Consider the following 23658-nt stretch of genomic DNA (forward strand, 5'->3'; position numbering starts at 1 on the left):
CAAAATTCAAGTATAACTTACACATTTTATTATTTTGTAGGGTTTATAATCCACACTTTCAGGCCTCCTCTGGCAGAGGACCTGGCATTGTTTTTTGAGTGTCTTTCTTCAGAGGCCCCTGCAGGTAAACAAGAGGTCGGGAGTTAAAATACAGCAGAATAATTACAGATTTTATTATGTCATCAGTGGATAGTTTGAACATTTGAATCGTATTGTGCAGTTATTTTGCCTCACTCGTTCAAAATCTTTGCTTCCTGGTATTCAGTTGGGGTTTTTTGGTTGTCGTTTTTTTCTTTTTGGTTGTTTTTTCACACTCACCATAAATGCTCTCTTCTCCTGGGCTGTCTGGAAGCGCCCATGGCCAAATTTGGAAGTGGTGTCAATGAACTTGAGCTCGATGCCTTCCTTGGACTTGCGCGATGTGTGCGTGAGTAAAGACTGTGAGGAGGAGCAGCCACAAACGTTAAACAGTACACTTACACGAATGATACCTGTAAGAGCTGAAGACTTTAAATTCCTCACCCTACCTTTCGAAGGGTGAGGACACGTTTTTTAGCCCCGATAACGCAGCCTTTCACCATGATAAAGTCATTATTCACTTCACCATAACGAGGAAAGCCTCCCTATGACATAAATGTAGTAATAAAGGTTAAAATATCTCACCTGATGCAAACTCTTCGTTTTACATTACTGTTGATACATTATAAATATCGACTTTGGATACAAGAAAACTTTCATGCACAATATGATACTGTAACACAAAGCTGGGAGTACTATGGGGGTAATGGTTTTCTGGCTGATGTCATAGTTAGTAGACGCATTGTTCCGGATCACTTTTCCATCCTGGATGTGAAGACCCCTACCAATACGGTAGATCTGAGAAAACAAAAGAGGACATCAAGATTTCAATTATGGAAAACCCCTCATACTAATAATAATAATTCATAATACTCCTTATTTAAAGAGATGTTTAGGCAACCAACAAACATTTTTAGAAATGTGACTAGGTGTGCACAAATAAGTTCTTAAAGCTATAAACCTTTTTGTTGATCTCAGTGCGGTGATGATAGCCTTTCTGACCAGCGCGAGCTTCAGTAAAGCCCACACGGGCAGGATGCCAGGCTCCAATACAAGCCACCTTCCTCAAACCCTTGTGAGTCTTCCGTGGGAGTTTCTTTGTGTGCCAGCGGCTTGTCACGCCTATCAGCCCAAAGACGTAAAAGTCATGGTTGGACCTTCCGGTTTATTACTGATTAAACTTTTCAACGCCTGGGGCTGCCACAGCACATTTCCTACCTTTGAAGCCGTGACCTTTCGTGACACCGATGACATCAATCATCTCATCCTGGTAGAAGACGGCAGATACGGGCACAGCCTGCTCCAGGTGCTCCTTCGCCCAGTCCACCTTGTCCGAGATGGTACCCCCATTTAGCTGCACCTCCACGACGTGAGCTTTTTTCTGCCTTAAGGGCAACAGTCGCATCTGGAGGCAGATGAAAACTAATTAGGGAAGCCTGCAAGCTGCAAACAGAAGCAGCTCCCAAGTCTAAAACAACTATGTTGTTAAGTGCAGAGCTTGAGAAGCATACTGAAAAGCATCTGGCTTTCAAGTTACTATAATTAGATTTATTATTCAGCATGTGGCCATGTTTGAACTCTCAGATGTAACACCAGTCACTCGGAACAACTCTGATATTTATATGTGCATGTTGATGTTTTTCTTCATGAGCTGAGGCTGATCTTAGCAGGATTTTAAGAACTGAAATCTTGGCTGATCTTTGGCTTCATGCTGCCAACATAAAGGCAAAGACTCTGTGAGTGGCCTTCATCCCCCGTGAAAATTATTTATAAACTGCTATTTGAAACTGCCCTCCAGTGCTCCCCACAGGGTAATCGTTGTAGTCAGAGCCATCCAGCTACCGACAGCCAAGAGTTTGGGGATTTGGAGGCTTTTGTCTCTGTTGCATGTGGGCAGTTGGATAACTCTGACACCTCTGCCCCCTCCAAGGGAGAGATTTAACAGAAGGAGATCAAGTAAATAAATATCAGTGATTATACTAGCCGATGAAATCAGATGGAAAACTAAAAACGGAGCTAATGTGATACAGGATGGTGATTTTAGAACCTACCTGTGAGTGAACAATAACCCTGATGACTGAACAGTACTTCTTCATGGCATTGAAGTCTTTGTCAAGCTGCTTCTTGCCTGTCTCGTCCTGCCACTTCTTAGCATACTTAGTGAAGGCCTTCTTCTTGCTCTTATACCTGAAACACAGAAAAGCTCAGCGCATAACAACAGTGTGACAAGAGCGTATGTGCGGGTCAATTACTTCTATGCACAGGAGAGCTTTAAATGATCACACGCGCATACCAGTTTTTATAAAATCTGCGCTTGCACTCGTCACTCAGGTGCTCAGCAAAGATGGTTTTCAGGGAGCGCAAACCACGGATCGTTTTGATGTATCCCACAACACCCACCACAATGACAGGCGGAGTCTCGATGATGGTCACCGCCTCAACTTCTTCTCGCTTTGATTGCTCTGTGGAAGACAGAAGGAGGCAGATCTTGCTAGGAAAACTGACAGATTCAAGTCAGTGAAGCATGCAGCAGGTAAACAGAGGGTGATAAAAAGGTAAAAAAAAAAAAAAAGCGAAACAAAAGAGACATGAAGGAATGCATTTTAAGTTTAGCCTCAGCACAAAATCAAAGCAGGCTTTCAGATTTTAACACTAACAGCTTGAATGCAGCCTGAGCAATGCTCAGTTTATTCTTTCTGTATCATTTGATTTTATTCAACTTTCAATTTCTATTTACATCTCTAAAATAATGCATGCTATATACTAAATAGATAACAGATTTTCTAAAGTCTGGCATCCATCAATGTTTACATACTGAGGGCAGTGCGGTGCACCTCTCTCAGCGTGTGGGTCATGCCCGCCTTATATCCCAGGAAGGCAGTGAGGTGGACGGGATGGCTGGGGTTATCTTTGGGCCATGAACGCACCCTCCCCCTGTGCTTCTTGCTTCGTTTGCAAGGCAGGAACCCCATGTGCCCGTGGCGAGGAGCATGGAATTTGCGATGAGACTGAAAAGCCACAATGGAGTTGGTGCACGCCCAAATTGATGACATTTAGATAACCCATGGGTGTTTAGTGTTACTTTCATTTTTACAGTTACCATCTCATTTTGATTATTTGTCAGGTCATAAACACACTGCCAGTGTACAACATAAGCTGATGTCCACACGTGTCCAGATATGTACATTTGAATGTACACATCAGTGGTGGGAGACACCCACATCACTTTATACTAAAGGTGTAGCACACATTTACGTAGCAAAACAAATTATTCATTTTAGTTACTGTATTATATGGTGACATCAGTCATGTTTTTGAGCAACTGTTTGTGATCATTTCCTCATTTTCTTTAACTTCCTCCAAGTCTTTAACAGTGTTAAGTTAGTGGAAAACAAAACGAGTCATCTTTCATGATCTTCCAATCTGTTGCCTTTGTATTCAGGCCATGTGCTTCTGCTTCGCTCTGTTTCTGTTTCATATCTCATGTAATTCAGAAATCCAAATAAAATAATTAAGAAAACTTGAAACGATGGTGTCTTGTTATAGAAAAAAAGGTCACCAGCGCAGTGTTCCACGTGCTCTCCTAAGCGTAGCCAGTACTAGATTTCAGTGTGCTTCATACACTCTTATAAATTCAAAAGGTCAAAGAAAGTGATAAATCATTACACACACAGGCAAAGACAGTCCAAAAAGTGCAGCTTTAACTATCCTTTAAAGAAGAAAACAACCAAAAACACAAGGAGCACTGACCATGTCTGCGGATTGTCCCAGCGACAGATAGAAAGAGACAGAACCCAGTGCAGATGCTAGAGTCATACATAAGATGATACACAGGGCTCTAATTTGGTGTTTGGCCCAGATGAGGGGACATATCCGCTTTCAAACAAGACAGTCTCTGCCAAGTCCTGACCAGATAGGAGGAGGGAAGATGGTAATGTCAGAGGTCTGAGGTGGTGGGGAGGCCTAGTGGACAGGAACCGTACAACCAAGAAAGGAGAGGAGGAGGAAGAAAGTCTTCGCTGTCATGTGATCATGTGACCAATGTTGACCTGATTTCGTTTTTTCAGCCCAGGACCACTCCACACCGATGGATTCAGAAACTCATGTCCTTAAGAAATAGAGGGGGCAAGGGGATCCAGTAAAGAGCTGACACATGACCTGAGAGATGAATCTGGCCCTTCAGCTGACCCATCTACTGTTTGCTGAAATGGTCTCAGTGGAAGGGGTGACTGTCAAGAGGCTATTTTTAGTGAAGGTAAAAAAGGTTGAGGTATGCTGAAATACACGAGAAGTGCACTAAAAATCTGTGGCAACAGGTCTGGAATAGCATAGAATCCAAATTTGAAATTCTTGTTCAAGTCAGGTTCAAATCTTGGTTCATCACAATAGACTGGATATAAAGCTTACCTCAGAAAGTTCAGACTATGTTAAAGAATTAAAGTTGTCATGCCAAGTACTGATGAGTACAAGTATTTTCAAGCACAATTTCCCATTTTCCTAGCAAAATATTGAGAAAAGAAGGGTGGTTCAAGACTTTTGCATCCCACCTTAAGTTATCATAGTCGGCTCTCTGCCGCCCCCTACTGTAGCTAACTAGTACAACAGTCCAACCTGCGACCTTTACCCTTCGACATTCATATTTTGAGAAAACTGAAGTGAGCTCGTTCCAACTTTTCATTTAAGTTGGTTTTATTTGTAAAAATTCTAATTCAATAATAAAGACTGGCATAAGGACGTTCGAACACTTTTATTTGCTGACCTCTAATTCGCCATTATGTTGCTTTTCCTGCGCATGCGCTCCGTCCAAAGGAGACCTGTCGAGGTCGAATTGTAGGGTTTTTCAGTTTTGCTCAAAACAGGGTACAAAAATGCCTGCAGACTACGATAAAGGGGCATACCCAGAGCCTCCTCGGCAGACTCCGGTTGTGGACAAACAAACAGCACTGCCAAACCCAGCTCTGATTTTGTCTAAGCTCTTCTATTATTCCGTGGACCTGCCTGTCACCACATTTAGAGGTAACTGGAAGCTAACTCGGCTAACAGGGTAGCTCAACAACATAGCATAGGAACTGAGGACGCTGTATACGCATGATGGTTTATTTAAAGTGGTGCTTTTTCTTCCACTGAATTATTTAAATCTAGATAAGTTACAAGCTTTGTTTTGTGCGAGTAGATGTCAGGTTTTGCGGTAGAAGTCCGCGGTTAGTGAGATGTTTATGCTAGCAATGGTACAACTTACTCAGCCTGGACTGAGTTTATATGAGCTTTGAACCCTTTCCTTCCTTCGCCCAGATGCTGTTGACAGTATTCGGGCTAAAAACAAGATCGTGTACTACCACCAGAAGTTCCGTCGTGTTCCTGACCTGACGGAGTGCAAAGAGGGAGATTATCCCTGCTACTACGAGGCAGAGATGCAGTGGAGGAGAGACTAGTAAGTAACATACGAGTGAGATTCAGAGGGATGAAAACTTTTCACATGAATGCATTTTTTGTCCACCAGTCTGCACTTTGTAATGTCAATGACAAAGGAAAACATAGTTTTAGAGTTGTTTTGTAAACTAATTAAATTTAAGCAACTGAAATGCGTTTTGCAAATATATACAGACATCATTTATTGTGCATTAAAAGCCCTAAGGATGTTTCAACTTGAGTGGAGGCACAAGTGTAACACACACACTGTTAATGAATCAAACACATATTGCATTATGCCTAGATAATCTCAACACATAAGTCGTAAAATCGTCTACAAAAACGCAAAATACTCACATCACAACCTCATCTTTTGGGCTTCATGTTTGTCGAAAGGTTTGTGGGCATTTTGAATAAATAACATGGTGCAGGTCAGGAAGTACAAGTTTTGTTAGCATGCCCCTCTGACATCAAAAAACTCTCATTCACTGTTTTTTTTTTGTTTTGTTTTGGGTTTTTTTTTTTTAATCAGTAGGGTGGAAAGTGATTGAGTAAATATTTACAAAGCTCAAAATCATTTTATAAAAAAAAATGTGTACTGCATTAAATAAATAAAAAATAAGGTTAGGCTTTGGTTCATATTATAGATGAATGAATATATAGTGAAATTGCATGCAATGTCCTCTCAATACAAAACTCTGGGGGACAAGAGGCTTACAATATGTCTATTTAAAAAAAAAAAAAACTGTATAAAGCCTATAATATATGTACAAGCCTGTGAAAGTAAACATAGAATTTCTAAAATTTCTAAGTAAAACGTGGATCATGCCAAAACAGGACATGTCATGTTCTACAGCCATTTATTGCATGATTTTTTTTTTCACTTTACAAAATAGCTTTTGGTTTTTTAAAAAATAAGTGTTTTTTGTTTTGTTTTTTTTCTCACTGTTTTTACTGTTCTGAAAAGTTAAAACAGTGTCTGGGGTGGGGTTGATCTTTCATGAGGCTTTGGGCTTTTTTCTTTATGTGGCAGGATACTGACAGACTTTTGAGTTTGTGTCGATGCTTCTAAATGACTCAGAGAGCATGAAGCAAAAGATGTAACTGGCCAGAAGTCCCAGCATTCTGGCAGAGCAATACCTACAGCTCATCACCTGGCCAACACACCTTCTGCAAAAAGCATGGTGGTGACAGAATCAAGCACACATCCCTAAACATGCTTTGGAGATGTGTTTTTAGGTTGTTGTTTTGTTTTGTTTTGTTTTGGGGGGGGGGGTGCAGGGATTGCATGAGTGTAGCCAAATATAGGAGAACATTAAAGAAACTGTGTTCACCAGAGTGCAGTAACATGAATAGGGGGCAGCAGTTCACCTTGTAGCACAATGACACAAAGCAAACTGCCAGTATGGTGCTTGCTGGCTTCAGAAACGGTCTCAGGCAGCATTAGAGCATTCCAGTCAGCAGACTGAAAGACGCATAACAATTTGGGAGAGATCAGAAGATGGCAAGTCTGTCTGACAGACTTTGACAGAAAATGAAAATCCCCTTGTGTTTCTGTCTTCTCCCTCAGCAAAGTGGATCAGGAGATCGTGAAGGTGATCCAGGAGCGTTTGAGGGCCTGCCAGCAGAGAGAAGGACACAGCTACCAGCAGAACTGTGCTAAGGAAATTCAGCAGTTCAATGAGGTGACAAAGAACTTCCAGTCACGCTGTAAGTACTGAGCTGTTCCAGAGCTTTGATGTGTGCAGTTTATAAGCAATAAGTGTTCAGTCATGGCACACAACATGTATCATTAAGTGTCATTGTTTCCAGCTTTTGAGTTTGAGTTTGCTTTTCTTTTCCTATGTAAAGGAGATTTGGGTTTTTGCATATTGTGATTTCCTGATTTTTGTAGAGCTTTTTCTGTTTTGCTGCACAGCCGCTTCATGTATTAAATTGTCATCTTTCCTCTTTGTAGATGGAGACCTGGGAGCTTATGCCAGTGCAAGGAAATGTCTAATGAAGCAAAAAGAGCGAATGATGGCAGCTCAGGCCCAGAATGCTTAAGAATCTCTCTCTCCTATGTAATAACTGTAAAATAAAGTTTATGTTAAATCACAACTTTCTACTTTGCTTTTTTTCACACAAATTAAAGTGAATGTCCTGCTGCAGGAAATTTAATTAATGTAACTAAAAGGGATGGAGTTTTAGTATTGATCTGCTTGGGTGGCATTAAACCATACTTTGCCTTTGAGATGTTCTCTTTAATGCAGGTTGAAAGGCAGAGAGCAAAAGTAAGTGAGAGATGTTAACCGAGCAACTATACTGTCAGTAAAGGTGCAAAAACTAGTCTGAAGCCAGAAATTTATACCATCAGCTAGTCAGACATTCCCATTTGACTATCAGAGCTGGCAAAAGTACAGACATTCTGTAGTTAAGTAAAAGTTCATAAACTACTGTTAAAAATACTCCACTAAAAGTTGAAGTACTGACTCAACTTCTTTACTCAAGTAAAAGTAAAAAAGTAGCTGAAGGATGTTTCTTGAGATTACTCTATTCCGTAACTTATCTGTTAATAAAATATAGCATGTTCTGAATGAGAGATTTGCAAAACAAATTAAAACGTACAGCTCTGCTATCAATTCCAACATAAATAAAGACAGAAAACAAAATAGTGATGTTTGTAGGGTTACTGAAATTGGGTTAGCTGGTATATAATGATGTGCTACTTGATCGCTAGCGACACAGCTATGTTAGCATAATATAAACAGTGAAGCTAGACGATGAACGCTAACTTTTTTCCACTCAAAGTAAACGTGAGTGTTCCCGAAGGTTCAGGACAAATGCAATCGCATGGCAGGATGCTGTAAACGGACCGAACTTCAGTCGGGAGAACAGCTGAGATAATCCATCCACAATACGAGATTAGTTATTAATATACTGCTGCATGGGCTGGACTGCAGTTACATCATAAGGTTTTGAAAACTGAGCTTTAAAATGATTAGTGGTAATAAAACCCGAGAGAAGCCGACAGTGATCACTGACTGTTTTTAGGGCTTGTTGAGATTAAATAGAACAAGATACAAAGCATTAAAACATGTAAAAAACACAAAAGTCTTATTAAACACAGAGTAGTTTGGGCCCGGAAGCAGGATTCATCATGTCATCACCCAAAGACCGGATTCCTTCCATTAGCAGTTAGTACGAGCCAAGCTAGCTTTTATCATATTGGACTAGAGCAGGGGTGGGGAACTCCAGCCTCAAGGCCCCGTCTCCTGCAGGTTTTAGATATCACCCTGGGTCAACACACCGGAATCAAATGATCAGTTCATTACCAGGCCTCTGGAGAACTTCAAGACATGTTGAGGATGCAATTTAGAGTCCCCCACCCCTGAGGGAAAGATAAATCTGTGGTTGTCCCGTGATTACACTGAATTTTCTTTTTTGTTTGATGACAAACTGCAAGTAGTTCCAGCAACCAACTAAACCAACTAAAGGCTCAGATGTTGATCATGTAACACCCTCAGCGTCTTTTGACTGCAGAGTAACTGCACAGATTGTCTGGTGGGAGGCAACCCGTCTCCAAACAGTTGCAGCCCAATTTGGACTGACTGCAGTCTCTCAGACAGATTGCTCTGTTATGGTCTCAGCTGTAGGTCAGTCTGTGATGTTGGAGATCTTTGATAAACAGATGAATTATGAAGGAAGAAAAATACAATCAGTTTGATCCACCATCTGGAACGCATCTGCTAATAATTAAATCATACCTGGATAGAAGAACATATAGGGGAACACTATCAGTCATGGATGGGCCTCCCCAGAGCCAGATCTCTGTGAGATCATCCTGACAGAGAACAGAACAAAAGGCAGAAACTTCCAAAGAAGAGCTTTGAACATCCTTCATGAACCCTGGAGAACTGATCCTGAAGATCCTCACAGAGTTGACATAGAGCTGAAGAATAAAGGCACTCATACTTAATATTCACTCTGAAGCTCGTTAGAATAGTACAAGCTCTGTTTTTACTGTATATCCTGTATATGTATATCCATGTATGTTTCAATAAATCATCCACCTGCCAAGACAAAGAATAATGGGTGGCTCAAGACTTTTACACAGTACTGTATGTGATGACTAGTTTTTTGGGGATCCAATCATAAAGTTGCACATTCTTACTAATCAATCGATCATCACTGCAACAAAAAAGAGACACCAGCAGTCATCAGATTAAATGTGAGGAAGAAGAAGTGGGATCTTCAGATTGTGTAATAGATGACAGCAGGTCATGTGAACTTTATTAACATAAATACTGTGAAACAGTGGTTACGCCGAGCAAGCATGTCATGATTTACACCTCTTTGGAGTATAACTCATTTACATTACACATTGTTTTTACCTTACAGAATGTTTCATTTTTTTAAATTTTTTTTAAAAAGTGTGTTTGTTTAATTTTCAAGTAATGCAAATTCCTGTTATCTTACTGTACATGTTCGCATTTTAATATTCGAAAACGTTTTTGCCCGAAACATATGTGCACTACACGTCAGTAAAAATACTATGCAAATATTGATGTCCTTGACTGCTGAATAAACACTGACTGATTGTATATCTTGTACTTTATCAACACAGTATCTAACAACTTTGCACCGTAGTGGTTAAAATCTCATTCTAATAAGAGTTAAAAGCGCATTTGGTTATTAGGTTTATAGGGTTATTGAACTATGGTTAACGGTTGGTAGAATTGTTTTTAACATTATCTGCCAATTACATCTGCCACCCTTCTCCAAATCTATGCCCCTACCTGGCCCCCCCCAACAAAATCTTTCTAGACACGCCACTGGATGGGTTCAACATTTCTTTTGAGTTCCATGTAACAATCCCTAACTCTGTAATTAAAGAATTCGCCATTTAATCTTGGCTGGCTAAAATGGGGTGGCTGCCGTTCAGGATTTAGTACAAGTCAGCTTTTGATCAGAAAGTTTTCTGGTTTGATCCCTGGCTGCTCCAATCTGCAGGCGAATTATCCTTGGACAAGACTGTAATCCCAAGTTGCTTTCTGATGCATCCGTTGGAGTGTGAATGCTTTATAGAGTTTGTGAAACAGTTGTACGTGTGGTCAGATCGTTTTGTATTTGTGTGTGGATTGAAGCATGTGCCTGAAAGCACATCAATCACTGCACATATTTTTAAAATCTTAGTTTAAATAAAGTTTTTGATTATTTATAATAAAAAAGAGATTATATATATATATATATATATATATATATATATATATATATATATATATATATATATATCCACCAGCTAACATGTCAGTTAATTTGACACATAGCACCAGTTAGTTCTTCCTTTTGGCTCTTCAGTTCAGCATGGTACAGCTCCAAAGATTCTGCAACATCAAACCGTCTGTCTGCTAATGTTACATCACCTGGGCTGAGGCAGTCCAGGTAATTTCAACAGTTTTTTGTTTTTAAAGTTTAGATATAAAGAAAAAAAGAAAATTAACATTTGTCACTCTCTATCTTCATGATGGAAGATTCATTTTCATCTCATAAGTGTTAGCAACAGTTCTAGCAAAGGAGACAGGTTTGTTCCAGTGTGCAGAAATGTTATTATAAATGTTCAAACTACTGCACTGTAAAATCTAATTAGTTCCCAGAATTCAAAAAACTATGCAAACTCCTTACCTCCAAAAAATTGAGTAAGGTTTATTTAAGATGACTGTTAGGACAACTTATTCATTGCAAGTATGCAGTACTAAGAATAACTTGATGTTCCTGAAGGTGCATTATGAATTGTTTACCCACTGACAAACATTTTGAGTTCTACTAAATTAAAAAAACAATTGGTGGTAACCTGATTATGATTTAAAAAGAATGATTAACAACACTTCTTGTAATGGTGTTAAAATCAGCCCAATGTTTATTTTCAAATGCAAAAAGGAAACTAAACTGCCGCCATGGCAACTATGACACGTTTAGAATCTTATGACCACTTTGTCCTTTGATCCTAAAAAATCCTTAAACAGGGGTGAGACACAACCACTTTTAGTCCGTTATTCGCAGCATTTATGTTCGTAGCGTTCAAACATTCGCCAGAGAAATCTTTTAAAACATTTGGATCCTTTTGAGAGTGACAGTTTACAGATTCAAACATGTCTCAGAGAAAAAAAAATAAAGAAATCCTTGAAGAGAACGAACACCTGAAAATAAACCAGAGAGACTTGCAGTGCCAACTCCAAGAAATGGAGGAGAAAAACAGAGCGCTGCAGGTAAAGCTTGATGAAAGACCGCACACAAAGGAAGACTTTCTTCAAGAAAAAAGGCTACAGGAGATAAAACAGAAGGAAATGGATTTCAAGCTTCAGGACATTGAGAAACACAACAAAGGCTTGCAAATCAAGCTTAATGAAGCTCTCCAAAAAAATAAAGAGCTCCTCCATGAAAAAGATCAACAGGACATGAAGCAGAACAAACTCCAAGGCATGGAGGAAAAATACAAAGCGCTTCAGGTAAAGCTTGATAAAACACTGAACAAAAATAAGGAGTTGCTTCAAGAACAAAAACAACAAGAAATTAAACAGAAACAAACGGACTGCAAGCTTGAAGACGTGCAGGAAAAATACACAGCGCAGAAAATAAAGCTTGATAAAGCACTGCAGAGAAATAAAGATTTCCTTCAAGAGAAAGAACAGCAAGACATGAAACAGAAACATCTGGATTGCAAGCTTCAGAACATCGAGAAACACAACGAAGGCTTGCAAGTAATGCTTGATGAAGCTCTGCAAAAGAATAAAGAAATTCTTGAAGAGAAGGAAAATCTGGACATTAACCAGAGAGACATGCAGTGCCAACTCCAAGAAATGGAGGAGAAAAACAGAGCGCTGCAGATAAAGCTTGATGAAAGACCGCACACAAAGGAAGACTTTCTTCAAGAAAAAAGGCTACAGGAGATAAAACAGAAGGAAATGGATTCCAAGCTTCAGGACATGGAGAAACACAACAAAGGCTTGCAAATCAAGCTTAATGAAGCTCTGCAAAAAATTAAAGAGCTCCTCCATGAAAAAGATCAACAGGACATGAAGCAGAACAAACTCCAAGGCATGGAGGAAAAATACAAAGTGCTTCAGGTAAAGCTTGATAAAACACTGAACAAAAATAAGGAGTTGCTTCAAGAACAAAAGCAACAAGAAATTAAACAAAAACAGATGGACTGCAAGCTTGAAGACGTGCAGGAAAAATACACAGCGCAGAAAATAAAGCTTGATAAAGCTCTGCAGAGAAATAAAGATTTCCTTCAAGAGAAAGAACAGCAAGACATGAAACAGAAACATCTGGATTGCAAGCTTCAGAACATCGAGAAACACAACAAAGGCTTGCAAGTAATGCTTGATGAAGCTCTGCAAAACAATAAAGAAATCCTTGAAGAGAAGGAAATTCTGGACATGAAAGAAAGGCTTGAAGACAAACAAGCCAAATTAGAAGAAGTGGAGAAAACATGCAAGAAACTTGAGCAGGAGAATGCAGAGACAATCGATCAGCTGAGAACCCTCATCCTAGAGAAAAAAGTGCTCGTGGAAAAGCTTGTGGAAAAGAAGAAAAAACGCTTCCGCTTCTTCTGGAGGAGGAACACTCCTGCTTTTTCTTCTTTTTCTACTTTTTCTACTGCTGATGTCACCTCGTCTTCCTCCACCTCTGTTCCATCTTAATTTTCACCTCTCCTCTCCCTTTCTCTCCCTTTCTCTCCTGACACCTCTCCCTCACCAATCTCCCTTTAACTCCTAACACCTGTCCCATCTGCCCCCCCCCCCCCCTCTCTCTTTTCACCCTCACCCCCCAACCAGTCCCGACAGTTGACTGCCCCCTCTAGAGCCTGGTTCTGTCATAGGTTTCTTCCTTTATAGGGAGTTTTTCCTATCCACTGTCGCACCTAGTGCTTGCTCAGAGGGGATTGTTGGGGTTTTCTCTCCTCTATCTCTTTCCTTCTTTCTATCCCTTTCCTTTCCCTTCTTCTTTACAACCTCCCCCCCCCCCCCACACACACACACACACACACTCACACACTTTCTATTTCCCAAATTAATAATAAACACACTTGGCAAAATTTTAAAAAGTCAGATCAATGTCTTCATTCAAGAATGAATTGTCTTTGTCACGGGGTCATGTGTATTTTGTGTTTTCCTCAGGCTGGTGATCCTTCCAGTCATGAGCCCAGGAGTCCAGATTTTTAGTGTTTTAATCACATTTAGTGTTACACTTTAGATCACAACAATAGGATATCCACAATTTAGGATTCAGGCATTTGTTCTTTTCAATATTGTAATATCGAAAACCTATGATTGCAGGTGTTTAGAGTTAATTCGTTGATTCAGATGATTAGGTTAATAGCTCGTTTAGAGAACCTTTTCATGATATGCTAAATTTTTGAGATAGGAATTTTGGGTTTTCATGAGCTGTATGCCAAAATCATCAATATTAAAACAATAAAAGGCTTGAACTACTTCAGTTGTGTGTAATGAATCTAAAATATATGAAAGTCTAATGTTTATCAGTACATTACAGAAAATAATGAACTTTATCACAATATGCAAATTTTTTGAGAAGGACCTGTACACTTTGACACACATTGGAACTGTTAGCAAAAGGAAGAGTTACTGAATTTTACAGGAAAAAATATCATTAATATGTCCCAACTTCATGGAACAAAGATATAAGAAAGTGAGGACAGGGCAGAGGTATTTGCATGATCAGCAAGAGCCATTTCATAAACTGGAATTCAAGGCTCACGTGTAAATTATATCGTAAACCAGAAGCACTCCACCACAGTAGTTCACTCTCTGGGCAGTATTTACTTTTAAGTGAAAAGCATTATATTCTGTTTATATTCATTGTGCTTTCTTTGTTCTTTTTAATCATACTAGAAGTTTGTAGTGCAGTAAAAATCTGATCAAGGTAGCCGGACAGGTTTTCACTTACACAAGCATTACACAGTATTCATTTGTAAATAACCAGACACGAAAAACTAGAGATAAAAAATGTGATATAATATTATACTGCGGAGTATTTCGAACAAACTAGGCAGCTTATTGTCTTTCTCTTGATGATACTTTCTTTTTTTCTTTTTTTCTTTTTTTTATGGCTCAAACTATTTGTTATGAAAGCAAAACAAACAAACTGATGTTGTATAAATTGATTCAGGATTATTTACTTCGAGTCCAGAAATCATAGCTGTCTCATCAGATCCAGTTGTGACATTAGCTATAGTTTCCGCAGAGGGTACTTGGTTCTGTATGACAGCACAGCTTTTAGGTTGAATTCAAGTGCTTGAGTACAGCCTGATAATTAGAGGCCTGCAAACTGTTTGCTGATGAACTTTTGTCATGAATGAGTTGAAGGGAAGTTATGAACTGTTTCTGAGAGACAAATAACACCAGGATCCTTTTCTAAGTAGCTGACAGCTGGTAACTGTGCAGGGGCGGGTCTAGCAAAGTGTTGCCAGGGGGCCAGGTAGGGCATCAACAGGGAGAGGGGGGCACAAAGAAATACTTTTCTTTCTTATTCTCATTTAAAATATCTAGCTTTTATTAAATAATTATCTGAAGGTTTTATCTGACGTAAAATGTATAGAAATCATATACCAACAAGACAGTGTACATCACTGTCACAACAGCATTTGTTTTCAATCAAAGGCTTTATGGCTTTAATACCTGGTGGGCCGGTCTGTAGTGAAAATGCCCAATTTTTTTGTCCCAGTCCAGCCCTACAGGTTAATACTGGCAGTGTCACCATGCCAGCTGACTGTATTTCATCATCAGCCAGTGTTGTTCTTCATACATCAATATTACCAAAGTTTACCATAAGGCAGCATATAAAGTATTTACTTGCTTTCAGGTTTCATTCAAATGTTAGTCTTTTCATTTGTTTCCCCCCTTTTTTCTGGAAAAGTCCAGGTACTTCATTTGGAGATTTTTTACATTGTATCATGTAGCTATTAATCAATTCACCTTGCTATTGTAAAAAAAACTTCAATTCTACTGACTCACCATCATATTAACTTTTCAATTGTCCCAGCCAATAGGAAAAACAAAGGATCCAGCGCCCTTCAATCTGCCCATACTATCAGGAAATGCCTATATTGTGGTCAACCGAGGTTACGTTCGCAGTGTGTTCGAAGACAAGCGAATACAGGCCCTCATTGAGTGGGCCAAAGACACCTACAGTCCTGATGAGTTTCTGTGGGCAACAATACAACGAATACCTGGTGTTCCTGGCTCAACATGGCCCAACCGTAAATTCGACATGACGGACATGAATGCAATTGCCCGGATGGTCAAGTGGCAGTGGCACGAGGGGTCGGACGGTTCCCTGCAAGCAGTATACCCAGAATGTAAAGGCCACCATGTCAAATCAGTATGTGTGTATGGTGCTGGAGACCTGCAGTGGTTGATTGAACAGCATCACCTTTTTGCGAATAAGTTTGATGCAGACAGAGATCCCATTGCTATCTACTGCTTGGAGAAATATCTGAGACACAAGGCACTGACTGAGTTAGTTTAGGTGGAGCCATCTATTACTAAAGATAATTCCAATAGACACTTAAGTATAAACACATTCTTTCAATGTTTATTTTAAATTAAATTGCTAATATCAATATTATTTATATTATTAATATTAAAATGATTTCGGTTTAGGCTGTAATTATGTAGAGGACAAAATACACAGAACTGGCAGGGAAGTTGATTGCAGTCTATGTAGAAAGAAAAATCTAGGTAAATGATCTAATTTCCAGAAGAACTTCAACTCTAAACCTTCAGCCAAACCTACGTCAGTATATCAATATGACCAAAAATACTCTGAACTATGTGCCTGTGTAGCTTGCATAGATATAATCATAAAATATATATGGAGTTTTGAGACGTTCTCTTCAATTTAATTAAATTTTTGCCCTTAAACAACTGTAACATTATCATGGCTTCAAGCTCACACTGAGGCCTGTGGGGCACTATCAGCCACTGAGACAGACAAATTTCAGTGTTTTAACATATGAATATTAAATACTTAAGGGCTACTTGTTTAAATAATGGAGGGATCTGCTGCTCCAAATAATCATTTTAAAGGTTTCAGTATCTTTAAAGTATATTGATTGACTAGATAAAGTTAATTTTACTCTGTATTACTGTAGAGGTGACTGCATTAATTGATGCAGTTTCTCCTATTGTCCAACATATCACTTGTGTCTTGTTCAGTTACCGAAGTCTGCACATTTTTGCAGCATACATAGTTTTGTGAGTTAAGCACACGAGACACAGAAGTGGTGTTCCAGAATGTTTATTCAACGATTCCCTATACAAAAAGTTTAGGAGGCAGCGGCCTGCACAGCCTGGCCCCTCTGCACAGACACCCTGGTGTGAGTCTTGGCCAGATGGTCAGTGAACTCCTGGAACAAAAAGCAGAAAGCCTGGTTACACAAAATCCTGACATAACCATAACAGCTCATGTTGGCTCTGTACGGACCTGGTAGGGAGACTTTGTGAAGACTGTCTCCTTCCACAGATCAGGGGTCAGATAGCTGTAAGTCTTGGAGATGGCATCAAAGGTGGCCTTGGCTGAGGAAGGAATTAAAAAGCATGAGTGTGTGTAACGTGGAGCTCCAGTAACAAAGTACAACAGTCTTGTTGGGGGTAAAAAAATGTCGAGCATTGTAAAAGGGTAACAGGGAAGACCACTAAAACGTCTCCCTGCCGTGCAATACTCAATTCTTTCTCTCCTTTTAACGACAACTACACCACTGCCGAGGTGAAGCTGGGCAGAGCGAGGAGAAACAACCCCCCCAATACAGTATGCAGATCATGACCCTGGGAGAAGCTTACCAAAGTTGCCGAGGGTGGCGGTGCAGCCTCTGGCAGAGGTGTAGCAATCATCGATTCCAGCCATCATGAGCAGCTTCTTGGGCACAGGGGCAGACACGATGCCGGTACCACGGGGGGCTGGAATGAGACGCACCAGGACAGAGCCGCAGCGGCCAGTCACCTTGCAGGGCACAGTGTGGGGTTTGCCGATTTTGTTACCCCAGTAACCCCTTCTGACAGGGACGATAGACAGCTTGGCCAGGATGATGGCCCCACGGATGGCTGTGGCCACCTCCTTGGAGCACTTCACCCCCAGGCCCACGTGGCCGTTGTAGTCACCAATGGCAACAAAGGCCTGTAGACAAAAAGCAAAAGGAACTTAGTGTTAAGTTTAGACACAATGCTGATTAACAAGGGAAAAAACAAAAAAAAACAAGGAGAAAAAAAAAAAAAAAAAAAAACCAAAAACACCCTTCTCCTTTGCAAAGGAATCCACACTCACCTTGAACCTGGTGCGCTGACCAGCCCTGGTCTGCTTCTGGACGGGCATGATCTTCAGCACCTCGTCTTTAAGACCAGAACCCAAGAAGAAGTCGATGATCTCAGACTCCTACAGGAAAACGAGTAAGCACTGAGGGGTTTACATCACAACAGAAACTGCAGTTCATTCAGACATTTCCACAAGACAAGTACACATGTCAGACTCTTCTAAAATGACAAACTCCAACCACAACCCAACATTAACAAATCTTTCATACAAATCTAGCTGCACTGCTTAAAAATGAGCCACAAACTGGTGGCTTTAACCATTTAAGAGAAAGAGCAACAATACACTTCTTTTAAAATAACAGACCACTAGTGATCATTAATAAAATATGATGGTTTATGTATGCTAACTGTAGTTACCTTGATGGGCAGAGAGTACAGATAGATCTCCTCCAGGGACTTGATCTTCATGTCCTTAACCAGGCGGCCCAGCTTGGTGACTGGCACCCACTATCACAGGAAAGAAACTCAAGTAAACTACAAAAAGCCAAAACACTAAATGATTATGTTCAAAATACTTATTAATCCAAAAACCTACCTCCTTGTCCTCGGACTTGCCGCCCCGGGCACCGCGGCCCCTGCCACGGCCTCTGCCGCGTCCACGGCCCCGACCGCGGCCACCGGCGCCAAAACCTCCGCGAAAACCTCCTCTACCACCGGCGTCGTCCGCCATTTGCTACACGACAAGAAAACAACAAAGACGTTTAGTTATTTATCCCCCAAAATACGGACATGCTTACCGAAATTCAGTCTTACGAGACACGAGTATCGCCGCCATATTCATAAAAGCAAACTACAAATATTTCCATCTGTATTCAAATTCGCTGTTAAATAGGTCCGGGATTTTAATTTAATATGTTCATATATGATCTTATAATCGGCTCTGAAGTGTCTGACTGAACGATGCGTAAGATTTTTAAGGATATAAACTAGGAAGAGAAACTCAACAGCACACTTACGTGATCGATAAAACAGGAAGAAGGCCTGTGAGAGGTTCCGCCGGCTTATATGTGAAAGTGTTATCGCGAGATTTCCTCCACGAGAAAACCTACCCTCTACCGCCTCTACCGAATAACTGAGACAGATTTTATATTTGCTTACTAAAAACACAGTTCCTAAAAAAATCAATTATAATAAAATCAAAACGCACTCTTTTAAAATACATTTTAAGTGTTCATTTAATTAATCTGTTTATTCTGTAAACATACTTTAATTGGTTTTTAATTATCTAGTGAAATGTAATAATGACACATTAGAATAGAATAGAATAGAATAGAATAGAATAGAATAATCCTTTAATTGTCCCACAAGGGGAAATTTGGTTGTATTAGCAGCAAAAAACACACATATACAAAAAAGAACAGGACACAGAACAGAAACAATTTTTACATATTATCCTCATAGACAAAAGTTACCAGAGCAGAGTTCAGTACAGTTGTTAAAATTAGAGTACAGATAGTGTGCAAACAGAGCAGGATACTGAAAGATGTTTAAATAGTTAAGAATATTTAGAATAATTAGAAAAGTTTTTAAAAAAAATGCAGATTGTGTATTGTACCTGTGCATTAAAAAGTAGACATGTAACTTCCAATAAGTTAGTGTATATATGACCTCAGCTGCCTCAGCAGGTAGAGGCTGGTCTGACCCTTTCTGTACAGAGCATCAGTGTTGTGGCTCCAGTCCAGTTTATTATTCAGGTGAACAATCAGGTACCTACACAAGCCCACTATCTCAATGTCCACTCCCTGGATGTTCACCGGTGTCAGTGTGGTGGGTCTGCGTCTCTGGAAGTCCACCACCAACTCCTTGGTTTTCCCGGCGTTGATCAGCAGGTGTTTCTGCTGGCACCAGTCCACAAAGTCCAGAGTCGACTGTCTGTACTCTGAGTCATCCTCACCTGTGATGAGGCCGACTATGGCAGAGTCGTCAGAGAACGTCTGTAGGTGGCAGGGTGGGGAGTTGATGGAGAAGTCTGCAGTGTAGAAGGTGAAGAGGAACGGTGCCAGCACAGTTCCCTGTGGGGCCCCCGTACTGCAGACCAGCGTATCAGAGACACAGCCCTGTGTCCTCACATACTGTGGGCGTTCTGTGAGGTAGTCCAGTATCCACTGGGACATGTGTTGGTCCACTCCCGATAGCTCCAGCTTGTTCCTCAGAAGTCATGGCTGGATGGTGTTGAAAGCACTGGAGAAATCAAAGAACATGTTCCTCACAGTGCTTCCAGGCTTCTCCAGGTGAGCCAGAGCTCGGTGCAGGAGGTGGACCTGAACCGAGACTTATGTAGTCAAATTTAGAAAAACAAGCCTGGCCTTAGTTCATCTGTGAGATTTCAATGAAATACCTTTATCAATTGATCTATTTAAATAAAACCAGCACAGGTAATAATAACAATGTAAAAACTTTATTTACAAAATAGGTTAAATAGGTTACATTGCAACCTGGCAAAAAACAAAACAAAAACACTAATCAGATGCCTACAGTACCATGAAAAGTATTTTCCCTCATTCCTATATTTCTCACTCTTTTTTTTCTTTTTTGATATTTGTCACGCTTACATGTTCCGGCTCATCAAACAAATTTTAACATTAATTTCTATATAAACAATAACCTGACCCAGGTTATCGTTTATATAACAATAGGTTATATAAATGATATAAAAATAACCATAACCCAAGTACGCTTAGGCTTCATTTCATGAAATAATGGCAAGACATTCAGGATTTTCCGGCAGAGAGCAGACTTCTTGGTTACATCAATTATTGCAAGTTGTCCAGGTCCTGAAGCAGCAAAAGGGTCACAGACCATCATACTAACACCACCGTATTTGACTGTCAGTATGATCTTTTTATGAAATGCTGTGGTAGGCTCTTGCCAGATGTATCAGGACACAAACCTTCCAAAGAGTTCAACTTTTTTCATTGACCTTAGCTGAAGCAAGTGGGGCCTGCAGTTCTTTAGATGTTGTTCTCGGTCCTTTTATAACCTCTTGAATGAGTCGTCAATCATCTCTTGGAATTCACCACTGTTTTGAGTTTTCTCTGTTTGTCTAAAATGCTTCTCACCGTGGTTCACTGGTGTCCCAAAGCCTCAGAAATGGCTTTGTAACCCTTTCCAGACTGATGCATGTTAGTGACTTTGTTTCTGTTCTTGCAGTTTTTTGTTTGTTTTTTTTTTTTAGATTGGAGCCTTTATTTGTGTGAATGCTGAAATTGACCTCAGCTTCACAAAAATGTGGTTAATCACAGTGAATTCATAAATTAACACCAGAAGAATGACTTTTTCATACAGGTCAGGTAGGTTTGGCTTTTTTTTTTTTTTTTTTAAACTCAGAAAATGAGATCATCATTTAAAAACTGCATTTTGTATTCACTCAGGTTATCTTTTTCTAATATTAAAAACGTATTTGTTTATTGGAAACAAAATATGCAAAAACTATTAAAATCAGGAAGAGGGCAAATACTTTTTCACAGTACTGCATATACTCAAAAACACACACCTTCAAAGAATTAAACACATACTGAATTTATACACAGCAGTAGCTCAACCAGCACCACCAACTAACTCCCTTCCTCAGCAGCTGCTGCTGCTACTTGGAGTCCCACTGGAGCTGCCACTACTCTCCCCAAGGTCCTCCTCTTCCACCTCATGCAGATCGTCCATCACCTCCAGACTCTCACAGATAAGCCCTATCTGCCTTTTCATGTGGGCCATGGTGCTCTGCATCCTCCTCATCTTCCGCTGTAGGGCGGTGGCAATGGCCCTGTGATTCCTCTGCCTAGCTTCGTACTCCTGCCTCAGCTGCTTGTAGCAGTTGTGTTGAGCCTGTGTTCGGTGGGAGAGTATCGTCCCACAACCCATGTGGCAAGGCTGGCGCCAGTGCTCACAGTGGTGCGCATGGGTCTCGAGGTCCCTGCGGAGGAGCTGTACCCTGCAGCCCTGGTAGGGGCAGGGGATTAGCTCATACAAGCAGCTCATGCTGTGGCAGTACTGCTCTGAGAGGGGAAAGGTCTCTGCACAGCCGCGGATCTCATTCTTGCACTGTGAGACACACAGAAGAAATCATATAGTTAATAAAATGACTTGTGTTATAAATGTGCTATAAATCGGTCTGCAGGAATTGAGATAGAAGCTAATCCAAGACGAAAACAACTGAAAACAAAACAATTCTGATGCACAACCTAATCATTTCAGTCATTTATCAAGCAAAAATGTCAAAGATCCAGTGGCTTTAGCTTGGATTTATATTTTTTGCTTTCCTCCATCTCAAATAAGTCATCTTGGGCTCAGAGAATTTGTCTTGATGGTGTCCTTATTATTAATAACTTAATAAAAACAGTCACAAATAAATGTGTTATTAATTTTAAAAAGTATTTATTAGGTGCTGCCAAACCTTAAAGAGATCAAAGTGACATTATAGAATATGTCCCATGAAGTGGTTCACACATGAAAATGCCAGGCAGCATCAGGCAAATACAAATGTATCCACTCTGTTAGGGCTCATAAAAAATCATGTAAAAATGTGTTCAAATTCCCTTTCCTACCTTGATCTTCAGGCGTCCAATAGATTTGCTCAGCTTGAACATGACAAAGATCAAGCTTGGATTCACCGGCTTCCTGCAGCAGGGGCAGGTCTCCTGTCTGCAGAGGACAACTAGGAATGAGTCTCTGACCAAATAAAAAAGCCAGGTAAAACTTTTGTCCAAGGATACTGATAAGATACATTCAATACCTTTTTAGCCACTGCAAGATGCATTTCTTGCAGAAAATGTGGTGGCACGCAGCTCTTACTGGACATCTGAGGACCCCTTGGCATATGGTGCAGATCAGATCATAGTCTGGAGTGTCCACAAACAGCTCCACATCATAACCCCCGCTCTGTGTTGACACCTCTGGGTCTGCCTAGATGTGGCCACAGTGTGTAGAAAAAACAGTATCTTATATTTCAGATATAGCTGAGACTGAAAATCATGGATCTGTGACTGTCTATAACCTCTCCACAGTATTCTCAAAATAAAAAAAGAGAGACAACAAAACAGAGCTGTTCTGGAAAGCCATATGACTGATCACATGATTACAACAAGTAAGTCTGCTCCCTTTCCAAAAATCTTTTTTTCTAACACACAAAACATTAAACAATCACAAAAAAAGATCTGAAATTATCCTCAATGGTATTTTTACTTTGTTAAAGTACAACATATAATAAAAATGCCACAATACTCATGTATTAGTATACAATTCAAATACCAAGCAAATAATAGAGTTGATTCAAGCTATATACACAATCTGTTTTTGACCTACTGAGCATCAGTCCATAAATCTGAGATGCTAAATCTAGATTAAAATACAAACAATTAAACAAATAAATAAATATAAAACACACGCCAAAACAAAAAGCTGCCCTCTACTCACCATGGCAATCTCCTGTTTTATTTTTCTCAGCGTGTTTCCATAACCCGGGGGGCTGGTTTTACTGCATATCGATCCTCTCATATGTCACACAAGTAACACACACCCGCGTTATCAATACAACACACGTGAACATTCCTGACTAAACAACGAAGGAGGGACCGCGTGTGTGCGCGCGAGCACGACAGATGAAAACAGTGGGCTAAACTGTAGAATCGGAGCCATAATGGGAGAGCGTCGTTTCCCTGCTGTTCTAGCACCAAACTCATGGTTCACACGGCTGCTATTGTTGTGATACTCAGGAACTACATAATAAATAAATAAATAAATAAATAAATAAATAAATAAACTATAAGCATATAGATCTGATTATTTTCCCTTGCTTTATATAAAG

General features: G+C 40.0%; 5 protein-coding genes across 6 annotated transcripts; 2 read left to right on the forward strand and 3 right to left on the reverse strand.

Annotated features, from left to right (window-relative positions):
- Positions 1-5: 5 nt before the first annotated feature.
- Positions 6-3974, reverse strand: LOC146520152 (large ribosomal subunit protein uL3-like). Of its 2 annotated transcripts, XM_085157276.1 has the most exons (10): positions 3829-3974; positions 2894-3086; positions 2372-2540; positions 2130-2265; positions 1297-1483; positions 1040-1200; positions 775-876; positions 528-623; positions 319-438; positions 6-118 (listed from the first exon to the last, which is right to left on the reverse strand). In XM_085157276.1, exons 1-10 carry the CDS (start codon positions 3892-3894, stop codon positions 59-61), a joined length of 1290 nt encoding a protein of 429 aa, XP_085013402.1. In that variant the 5' UTR covers positions 3895-3974; the 3' UTR covers positions 6-58. The 2 variants fall into 2 exon arrangements, with proteins under 2 accessions (XP_085013402.1, XP_085013403.1); XM_085157277.1 differs by lacking the exon at positions 2894-3086 and having other exon boundaries at positions 3829-3952.
- Positions 3975-4858: 884 nt separating this feature from the next.
- ndufb10 (NADH:ubiquinone oxidoreductase subunit B10) lies at positions 4859-7587 on the forward strand. The gene is made up of 4 exons (XM_085157278.1): positions 4859-5094; positions 5371-5509; positions 7058-7197; positions 7445-7587. Exons 1-4 carry the CDS (start codon positions 4947-4949, stop codon positions 7531-7533), a joined length of 516 nt encoding a protein of 171 aa, XP_085013404.1. The 5' UTR covers positions 4859-4946; the 3' UTR covers positions 7534-7587.
- Positions 7588-15501: 7914 nt separating this feature from the next.
- On the forward strand, positions 15502-18492 carry LOC146520154 (beta-1,3-galactosyl-O-glycosyl-glycoprotein beta-1,6-N-acetylglucosaminyltransferase-like; the record flags this gene model as incomplete). Its single annotated transcript, XM_085157574.1, has 1 exon — positions 15502-18492. A coding segment is annotated over one exon (519 nt), but the record flags the coding sequence as incomplete, so codon positions are not given.
- On the reverse strand, positions 16776-18836 carry rps2 (ribosomal protein S2). Its single transcript, XM_085158125.1, has 7 exons — positions 18818-18836; positions 18397-18534; positions 18219-18308; positions 17815-17922; positions 17334-17667; positions 16978-17069; positions 16776-16900 (listed from the first exon to the last, which is right to left on the reverse strand). Exons 2-7 carry the CDS (start codon positions 18529-18531, stop codon positions 16820-16822), a joined length of 840 nt encoding a protein of 279 aa, XP_085014251.1. The 5' UTR covers positions 18532-18534; positions 18818-18836; the 3' UTR covers positions 16776-16819.
- A 1430-nt stretch (positions 18837-20266) lies between these two features.
- rnf151 (ring finger protein 151) lies at positions 20267-23657 on the reverse strand. Its single transcript, XM_085158126.1, has 4 exons — positions 23268-23657; positions 22588-22757; positions 22400-22496; positions 20267-21896 (listed from the first exon to the last, which is right to left on the reverse strand). Exons 1-4 carry the CDS (start codon positions 23346-23348, stop codon positions 21429-21431), a joined length of 816 nt encoding a protein of 271 aa, XP_085014252.1. The 5' UTR covers positions 23349-23657; the 3' UTR covers positions 20267-21428.
- Between the last annotated feature and the right edge of the window lies 1 nt (position 23658).

The sequence above is a fragment of the Neolamprologus multifasciatus genome, chromosome 4 (assembly GCF_963576455.1).
Source record: "Neolamprologus multifasciatus chromosome 4, fNeoMul1.2, whole genome shotgun sequence".
Taxonomy (NCBI): domain Eukaryota; kingdom Metazoa; phylum Chordata; class Actinopteri; order Cichliformes; family Cichlidae; genus Neolamprologus; species Neolamprologus multifasciatus.

Bases quoted from the DNA above. Each gene is read 5' to 3' on its own strand.
- LOC146520152 (XM_085157276.1), bottom strand. From the start codon at position 3,894: ATGACTCTAGCATCTGCACTGGGTTCTGTCTCTTTCTATCTGTCGCTG. The intron at 1,484-2,129 runs GTAGGTTCTAAA...ATCTGCCTCCAG, and splicing joins GGGTTATTGTTCACTCACAG to ATGCGACTGTTGCCCTTAAG. The intron at 877-1,039 runs GTTTATAGCTTT...TTGTTTTCTCAG, and splicing joins GCACTGAGATCAACAAAAAG to ATCTACCGTATTGGTAGGGG.
- ndufb10 (XM_085157278.1), top strand. From the start codon at position 4,947: ATGCCTGCAGACTACGATAAAGGGGCATACCCAGAGCCTCCTCGGCAG. The intron at 5,510-7,057 runs GTAAGTAACATA...CTTCTCCCTCAG, and splicing joins ATGCAGTGGAGGAGAGACTA to CAAAGTGGATCAGGAGATCG. The intron at 7,198-7,444 runs GTAAGTACTGAG...TCCTCTTTGTAG, and splicing joins AAAGAACTTCCAGTCACGCT to ATGGAGACCTGGGAGCTTAT.
- rps2 (XM_085158125.1), bottom strand. From the start codon at position 18,531: ATGGCGGACGACGCCGGTGGTAGAGGAGGTTTTCGCGGAGGTTTTGGC. The intron at 18,309-18,396 runs GTAGGTTTTTGG...TTCCTGTGATAG, and splicing joins GCAAGTCCGAGGACAAGGAG to TGGGTGCCAGTCACCAAGCT. The intron at 17,923-18,218 runs GTAACTACAGTT...GTTTTCCTGTAG, and splicing joins TGTACTCTCTGCCCATCAAG to GAGTCTGAGATCATCGACTT.
- rnf151 (XM_085158126.1), bottom strand. From the start codon at position 23,348: ATGAGAGGATCGATATGCAGTAAAACCAGCCCCCCGGGTTATGGAAAC. The intron at 22,758-23,267 runs GTGAGTAGAGGG...GGCCACATCTAG, and splicing joins TAAAACAGGAGATTGCCATG to GCAGACCCAGAGGTGTCAAC. The intron at 21,897-22,399 runs GTAGGAAAGGGA...TGTGTCTCACAG, and splicing joins TTGGACGCCTGAAGATCAAG to TGCAAGAATGAGATCCGCGG.